This window comes from Labrus mixtus, chromosome 16 (genome assembly GCF_963584025.1).
Source record: "Labrus mixtus chromosome 16, fLabMix1.1, whole genome shotgun sequence".
Lineage (NCBI taxonomy): Eukaryota > Metazoa > Chordata > Actinopteri > Labriformes > Labridae > Labrus > Labrus mixtus.
Window position 1 is genome coordinate 21,966,992 of NC_083627.1, and position 9,178 is coordinate 21,976,169.

The following is a 9,178-nucleotide window of genomic DNA, read 5'->3' on the forward strand; positions in this document are numbered from 1 at the left end:
AATTATTAGTGTTTATAGTTGTCATTTATTTTTCCTTACCTCTCTGTAACACTGTACAAGTCATGTTTATTCGCATACAGTCACGTATGGAGTTAGATCAGTCTCAATATTCACAAATGCACACAGAAGGATTCACAAATGTATTTCATTCTAAATAAATGTAAAACAAATCCACAGCTGAATAGGAAGGAGACATCTGATTGGCTACAGACATTTCCCTGCTGAAAAAAATGCATTTGTGAATCTAACCACAGCAGGGGAGTCTCAAAAATCCCACACAAATGCAGTGAGGTTCACAAATGACAAACAGTTTGTAAATGCAGACTGAACAGTTTGTATATAAATGTAACAAGATACAAATGTGTTTTTTAAATATTGATGTATATTATACATTTGTGGATTTCTATTACATATATACAAAACTATAAATATTTCTGTGTGAATCAGAAATACATTTGTGAATCTTATTTTTTTATTTGTGGATTTGTTTTACATTTATATAGAATTTAATATATGTGCGTGTGCATTGAAATACATTTGTGAATCCTTCTGTGTGCATTTGTGAATATTGAGACTGATCTAACTCCATAGTAACGTGTTGCAATGAGACAAATGAGTAAGACGTCAATAAATCAATAATTTAAAATCAAACACCATCAACAGCAGTGTTTTCTTCGGCCTGCCCATGAGCTGCATCATACAGTCTTTGGTCCCGCTGCAGTGACATCATATAGCCAGACATCGGTTCAGGAACGAGCGACCAATCAGAACGGCGGCCGGTTGATGGACACGCGGTGAATAGCCAATAGGAAGCCTGCACTGGTCAGGCGGGGGCAGGGCGAGTATTTACAGGTAGAGATGTAGAGGAAATATTACAAACCAACCTCTAACATGATCATCAGACGGACTGCTGTTCCGATGGACGTTTAAATGTGTGATCATTAATCACACAACTATCAAGCGGATTTCCTCAAGACCTGAAGTTGTTCCGGTGATCGGTGGTTTTGTGGAGAGGAAGCAAAAAATGACTCTGCACCTGTACGAACTGAGCAGCAAACTGCTCGGGGAAACAGTCGGGAAAGTGTCTGACAACCTGACCTCGGTGGTGCTGGCTGCCTCTGTCATCACTCTCACCATCGGTTACATTACTAAACTGCTGCTTAAACAGTCCAACAGCGACGAGCACCTGGTAAGTAAGAGCAAGACCTCCGTTGTTGTTGGAACACATTTTACTATCTGTACATCATCTTATAATATATCATGCTTCTCTCCTGCAGAAATACCCGCCTTACATTCCCTCCAGCATCCCGTTCCTAGGTCATGCCATTGCTTTTGGGAAAAGTCCCATTGAATTTCTTGAAAATGCCTATGAAAAAGTAAGTATTATAGTAAGCTGTGATAAAACATTTGAAGACATTTTCCCTCTTGAATCTGTTGGATGACTTCTTAAGAGAAAAATGCTAAAGTAAAAATGTCTGCTGACCCTTTAAAATGTGGGTTTTAACTGCATTTTACTTATCATGTTACTTCAGCATCTTTTGCACTATTCACCACTGCACTGTTTCATATTTAGTCATGTAAATATTAGTCTTTTCTTATTATGTTTATTGTTGATATTTAATGTTGGACCTGTTCATAAGAGAGCACAGTTCACTGAAGTTAAATTCCTTGTGTGTGTAAGCATACCTGGACAATAAATCTGATTCTGATGAAATGATACATATGTAGGTTTTTACTTTAAGCAAGATCAAAAAGGCATTTATATTATTTTCAAAGTGTATCTAGTACACATAGGGAACAGATCATTTCAGAGCCGATAACAGAACTACCTGTAAGGTATAGTGTATTTAAAGTTCCCCTCATATGGGGACAATTAGATTCATTTTCACCTCACCCCTCTGATTATTTCTGTGATGTCATTTTTTGAACCCCTGTGTCTCTGCAGTACGGCCCTGTGTTCAGTTTCACCATGGTGGGGAGCACCTTCACTTACCTGCTGGGCAGTGACGCAGCCACGCTCATGTTCAACAGCAAGAACGATGACCTGAACGCTGAGGACGTCTACTCCAGACTGACCACGCCAGTGTTTGGCAAAGGAGTCGCCTATGATGTCCCCAACCCTGTGAGTCCACCTTAAAAAGATTTATTAATGAATACATCAGAAAGAAACCAATCAGGGAAAGAGATAAGACACAGTTATTGCTTGAAAATGAATCATTTTGATATAAAATCTGCTAATTTAAGACTTTGTTTTTGGTTGCAGATCTTTCTGGAACAGAAGAAGATGTTGAAGACCGGACTAAACATCGCTCATTTTAAGGAACATGTGAAAATCATCGAGGCAGAGACTGTAGAGTATTTCCAGAGATGGGGAGACAGCGGGGAGAGAAGTAAGAACCTTCAAACAATCACCTGAAAGAATTCAGTTTGCGGAAGTATGCACAGCTTATGAGCGTGAACATTTCCCCTGTTTCAGATCTGTTCGAGGCTCTGTCTGAGTTGATCATCCTGACTGCCAGCAGCTGTCTTCATGGGAAAGAGATCCGCAGCATGCTGAATGAGAGAGTGGCTCAGCTTTATGCCGACCTGGACGGAGGATTCAGTCACGCTGCCTGGCTGCTCCCCGGCTGGCTGCCGCTGCCCAGCTTCAGGTAGGACGGTCAATGCCAACATCTGCCACAGGATGAAGCTGAGGCTGAATTTACAAAGTACACTCTATATTAAATTACAAGAGAGGTTTAAACACAAATATGTATAAACTTTTGTTTTATGGGTAAAAAAAATGACTAAACAAATGTTATTATTTTAGGAAAAGGGACAGAGCACACATAGAAATCAAAAACATCTTCTTCAAGGTGATTCAAAAGCGCAGACAATCTGGAGAGAAAGTAGACGATATCCTTCAGACCCTCATCGACTCTACATACAAGTAAGTTTGATTCAATATCCCTTTATGTTATCTGTAGAACAAACAATGGCTTGTTTTCAGTTAATAGCTCATGCTGCAGAATCCAATTTTTACCTTTTTGTTTACCTTTTGTGTTGATCACTGGACACATGCAGATATCTTTTTATTTTTTCCAAAGGCTATTAAAGGGATACTTCATCCATTTGCATTAATCTTTGTATCATTAGAAACCTGGTAGTATTTTTGAATGGTCGTGCATCCCGCCCTCATTTTCCCCTGAGATGGGAAATCTTTGTATTTCTGAGTCTGAAAAGGAGCTTCCAGTGACGCAGAAATTATCATTTTGCGTCACTGGAAGCTGTTGCGGTTGGCGGGGTGAAACTACAACGCTAGTTCCTCATATTTTCGACCACTGAAGCTACAGACCAATCACAGATCAGTGGGTGGGAACTCACTCCCAGAATCAAAACTTAACGTTCGCCATATTGTTTGGAAGCTATGCTAACAGGTTCTATGGAGAAAGATGATAATGGCGAAAAAATATATGAGACGGCTGCTGACGACAGGCCGGTCTTGTGTTTTGGCTGCTGCCAGCTCAGCAGCTGAGACATAATGCCTGCCTGTCGGCGGCGGTGAGGACGAGGAGTGAGCCCGGGCCGGCTCAAGCTGGGGCGGACTGGTAGTGTTGGTACTCTCACTGTTTGCCTATGGACACAGACATGGAGTCTGTTTTCTGACAGGAATTTCCAAGATACCAATTCCTTCTGGAAGAAATCTCTGAATCAGTTGAGGAAATGGTCTTATGTGTTGAAGTAAATATGTCTGTAAATGTTTTTATTACTATATTTCTACTGCTATACTGTATATTTTGGAGAAACTGTAACAATCAAATTTCCCTCTGGGATTAATAAAGTATTTCTGATTCTGAACTAGAGGACCTTAGTGGGAGTGGCCTGCGGTGCTGTGCATTCTGGGATTTGGTGTCTTTCATCAACATGAGCCAAAAAGACACTTTCTGTCTTTTCTCGACCAAGAAGACACCAACTTCAAATTTTATTTCACATTTCTACTACATGACCCAATGTCAATACAGATTCATGTTTCAACGGTTGAAGTATCCCTTTAAGTGTTTTCCCAAGATACTGCAAGGTAGAGTTTCCAGTTTTAGAGAGGGTTTATGTTTCTAAAATCAAGTGAATACACTTTTAACTCCAGAGTTTTCATTAGAAATACATTCAAGCTGATAAACCTAACATCATGACAGATATTAGGTTTGAAATTGATTCCTCAGTGTCTGTTGCTGCTTCCCATCAGAAAAAAAATATCCCCATTAGGTTTGAACAGATGCTAGAACAATTGTTCAGTTTTAAAGTAGATATATTTTTAACCCCTCAGAAACGGACAGCCCCTGAATGATAACGAGATCGCGGGGATGCTGATCGGTCTCCTCCTGGCGGGTCAGCACACATCCTCCACCACCAGCGCCTGGATGGGTTTCTTCCTGGCCAGAGACAAAGACCTGCAGGAGCGCTGCTACGCTGAGCAGAGAGCCGTGTGTGGAGAAGACCTGCCTCCACTTGACCTCGACCAGGTGAGGCGCGCTGACGTGCAGGCCTACATGCAAAACTCTGATCATATAATCACCTTTATTATCAGGCTAGAAATGATTGAAAACATCTCTAAATGATCCATAAAAACAATGTCACAGGTTTTCCAACAGATTAGCCTTAGAAAAAAAATAACTTACCGGTACTTACATTTTTACACTTTTTAATATGAGCTTTTGATTAAAACAAATGATTTCAGGAAAAAAAGGGTATCATGCAACACGATAATAAAGTGAGACACAGTGTCATAATTAAATTAGCATGTCTAATTCAGTAAGCCATAATACAAAAACACCCTAATATACATTTCCAGTATGACAGCCAGTCATTTTCCATTTATTCTGACCCACAATCCTCAGCGTAATAGAATAATATAATGATGTTATTAGTGTGTCTTGTGTGTGTCTCAGCAAATCCACTACCCTAAAGCCCTTAGATGCTGTTTACCATTCTGTGCTTATATTCATTACCGGCGATAGCTACATGACTCACCACTGCATTCTTCTTAATAAAGTTGGTTGGCCCTCCGTCACTGAGAGACGCAATAACCACTGGCGTCTTTTTAATCTATAAAGGCCTTCCTGGAAAGCTTCCATCATATATCACCTCCTTGTTACATCTGAACCCTGGTCCATTTTTAACCCGAGAGAGAGAGAGAGAGAGAGAGAGAGAGAGAGAGAGAGAGAGAGAGAGAGAGAGAGAGAGAGAGAGAGAGAGAGAGAGAGAGAGAGAGAGAGAGAGAGAGAGAGAGAGAGAGAGAGAGAGAGAGAGAGACTGGTTCTCCAGGTTCCTCATGCCAGGACTGACTTAGAGAAAACTGCTTTTAGTGTTTCTGCTGCAAACTCTTGGAATATTTTACAACAGGACGTGAATTTGAGCACTTTTATCCCTTATGGACACTTTAGAAATATTATTTTTAACCGCCCAATACCTGACTGTAATTGATTTAATTACTGACTTATCACTGTAGTAATTTCAATTTTTTAAATTATTTTAGTGTATATATTTTATTCTTCTTATTGCTCTTTTATCAATTTTATCTAATTTCTCGTTGTTTATCATTTATGTATGTTTTCTCAGCATCATTGTAAATGAGGGTCGCCCTCAATGATCTCTCCGAGAACTTAAATAAAAGGTTGAGGATGATGATGATGATGAAATGTGCTTTTGTTAAATTCACTTTACAGATATGTTCTTAATAATGTCTTAATGTCGTCCTCAGCTGAAGGACCTCAGCTTGTTGGAGCGCTGTTTGAAGGAGACTCTCCGCCTCCGCCCGCCCATCATGACCATGATGAGGATGGCTCGCTCTCCTCAGGTATGAGAACGCCTAACCACAATCTAACCGGCCTGCTCAGTTACATTTGTCCCATGTACAAGTCCTGCTTGATTTCTAAAAGTTGATCATATCTGTTATCTACTGTCATCATTATAAATCAGTTTCACTTTTTAATCATATTGTTCCTGTTTCTTTCTGTCCTGTCAGACTGCAGCAGGATACACCATCCCTGTGGGCCACCAGGTCTGTGTCTCCCCAACTGTTAACCACCGTTTGCAGGACACGTGGGTGGAAAGGACCGAGTTCAACCCTGACCGCTACCTCAATGACAACCCGGCTGCAGGGGAGAAGTTTGCCTACGTGCCCTTTGGAGCTGGTAAGAGTTTTATATTCTTTTTTTCTAACTTTATTGGATTTCTATTCCATGTAAATCTCTTTGAGACAGACCCTGTGATATCAGGCTATAGGAAAGTTGACTTGATTTATAAATAGGTTTGACTTGGCTTAATGCATTGTTGAAGTTGTTATAAAGTGTTTTGCTTTCATTTATTATGAGACATTCTGTTAAGAACAGGAGTGTCTCTTCAGTGTAAGAAGAGTGGTATTTATCAATATTCAACAGAAGAAGTGATACATTTTAGAAGAAAAAAATTCTGTATAATTTATATAAGCTCCTTCTTTTTAAACTGGCCACATGATCAGTTAACCTGTTCTTAAAAAATAATTTTAAACTGTTTTGTTGTCTGCTCATCAGGCCGCCATCGCTGCATCGGGGAGAACTTTGCCTACGTCCAGATCAAAACCATCTGGTCTACTTTAGTGCGCATGTACAACTTTGACCTGGTGGACGGATATTTCCCGACAATCAACTACACCACAATGATTCACACGCCTCACAACCCGGTCATCAGATACAAGAGGAGGAAACAGTGATGGAGAATACTGGAGGAGAAAAAAAGACACAAAAAAGCAAACGAACATCAACGTTTTGGAGAGAAGCTTGGAATTTCTGGGACTTGAATTGAGAAACATTTAAGTGAATGCACTCTGCTCTGCTTAAATGTCTTGAACTTTTCCTTGTTTTTCTCAGAATGTCAACATGATTCAGCGTTATTAGGATATTAGAGCCTTCATTGCTGAAAACTCACTAAGGAAGCTAGAACGACACTTGAAGAGCACAGACCTCAGATAACAGTCCAGACGTCTTTGGTATCAATATATGCCAGTGCAACTACTATATAGATGTCCACTTATTAGGGCTGGGCGACATGGCCTAAAAATAAAATCAAGATTTTTTCACACACTAACCAAATATCTGTTGTACTTCTGGATGGCGGTGCGAAACAAAATCAACAACCAGGTTGCAGAGTTCTCAGTTGAAAGAGAAATGGATCCAAACAGATAAAAACTCTCTCCTCACAGCCTTCACAAAAATGACACACATCCACCGGTCTGCTGATGTCACACACATTAAATATCCTGTTACCTGTCCTTGTGGGCCTATCAGAGAGGAGCTCTGTAATCAGTGCCAGATTGACTGCAGGTGTAATCAACCTCACCTCCCAATGGAGTGAATGAGATTTAAACATGATTGAACAAAAGACAAAAAAGTGTCCAAACTTCCCGAACAAAAGCATACAAAACATTCAACATGATACATGACGTAAACATTCTGTTTGCTTTCACTTTCACTTTAACTAATAAAAAAAACAAGTTCAATTCATGAATTAGTTCTAGTCACTTCAAAGTCATAATAACCAAAATGACTTACATCTTTCTACATAAACATTGACTCTTGAGTGAGAGAAACATTCCTCTCGGCCTCAACATCAACATTTATCAAAATAATCTTCATTTTACCATCGGATGGTATGCTTCATAATGTAATCGATTTTTGATTTGATCAATAGAAGTTAGCAAAATCAAACTGACTTCCCCTTTAAGAATTCATAAAGTAACCAGACTTTCTCTTTAGGGGTTAAAGGTTAAAGTGCACTGTGCAGTTTCAGGGAACAGCAAAAGTAGAGATGAGGCGGAGCAACTTCAGTTAACACACACACCTGGGATCACCCAGGCTCTCTGAAAGGGGAGGATGGGAACCACAGGAACCCAAGGGGAGCAGCACAGTTGAAGATTTTACACAAACCTGGTTTATTGATCAAATTGATTTATTACTTATATTCGATGGATTTTGATTGCTTGTATGCAAGTTGGATGTGATCTGATTCTACCCTGGGTTCATGCTACAGCCTTTCACCAAGTTGCATGACCTTCGGCCAGTAGATTTCTCTTAATTGTAGTAACAAACAAATTAATGGAACCAAAAACTGTTTTTTGTTTTTTTTGTAGGAAGTTATTAAAAGCAAAACAGTATCCACGGGATAAGCCCACGGTGCAGCTGAGGGTCATCAGGTTTTGTGGGATGTTACGACTCTGTCACAGATAATAAAAAATCTCAGTCAAACATTGAGTAAGAAGATCCAGGCTGTAAACGATGCGCTGCGATTCAGAACAATGGATATCTGAGGTGGATCAGGATCGCTTCTATTTTTTTTATATGAGGAGCTTCAGACTTGATCCTTGGTGAGTTAAAGATCAACGATCTCTCAATCCGTAGGCTTTTTAATTTTTGTTTCACTGGAGATATGTGAAACTATCTTGCATCTGAATCTGTGTTTTGTTCTTAGGTTCAGGTAAAGACTTTGTTATGTTGAACATTTTTCAATAGTTATTCCTTCTTTCAATAAAAACAACTACAAAAAAATATCTTCTGTCATAATTTATTCAAATAAGCCATTGTAAGTAGAGTTTTGATGTTTGTGTATTCTACTTGTGTTCTACATTATTTGATAAAGTTTGATATAGACTATAGACTTATCACTAGTTATTACTTAGCCATCCAGTTAGTCCACTGTTAGCTTCCATGTTGTTGATCCTGCAGCAGTCATAGACGGTAAATTTGGATAAAAGCGTCTGCCAAATACCTAACCATAACCATAACCAGCGGTGGCTGCACAACACTGCCATCTACTGGTTGTTCCAAGAGAAAAGCCCAAAAGCGATCCACAAATGCAGAATCCACACACAAAGTCAAGCATATTTATTTTCAAATCTCGAAAATATATTTACAAATACACGTTTATTTTTACAAATTAGTTTATTTATTTGTATGTCACGTTTTTATATTTGTATATTTATAAATGTATGCATATTTATACATATCATTTCGATATGTATAAATCTTTTTGAGACAATTCTATCTCCATATGAGAACGCCTCAGAATCCCCCGGGAGGAATTGGAAAACGTTGATTCCTGAAAGAGAGGTCTAGGTTGACTTTCTTAGCCTTTTGCCAACGCAAACCGACACTGATTACGGTAAGCA

The 9,178-nt window shown here is 39.3% G+C and overlaps 1 protein-coding gene across 1 annotated transcript; it reads left to right on the top strand.

The window, feature by feature from the left end:
• Nucleotides 1-871: 871 nt before the first annotated feature.
• LOC132990880 (lanosterol 14-alpha demethylase) lies at nucleotides 872-8,560 on the top strand. The gene is made up of 10 exons (XM_061059356.1): nucleotides 872-1,189; nucleotides 1,278-1,376; nucleotides 1,946-2,122; nucleotides 2,264-2,390; nucleotides 2,477-2,651; nucleotides 2,810-2,929; nucleotides 4,304-4,499; nucleotides 5,738-5,833; nucleotides 6,002-6,170; nucleotides 6,549-8,560. The coding sequence occupies exons 1-10, from the start codon at nucleotides 1,025-1,027 to the stop codon at nucleotides 6,725-6,727; spliced, it is 1,503 nt and encodes a 500-aa protein (XP_060915339.1). The 5' UTR covers nucleotides 872-1,024; the 3' UTR covers nucleotides 6,728-8,560.
• The last annotated feature ends 618 nt before the right edge of the window (nucleotides 8,561-9,178 follow it).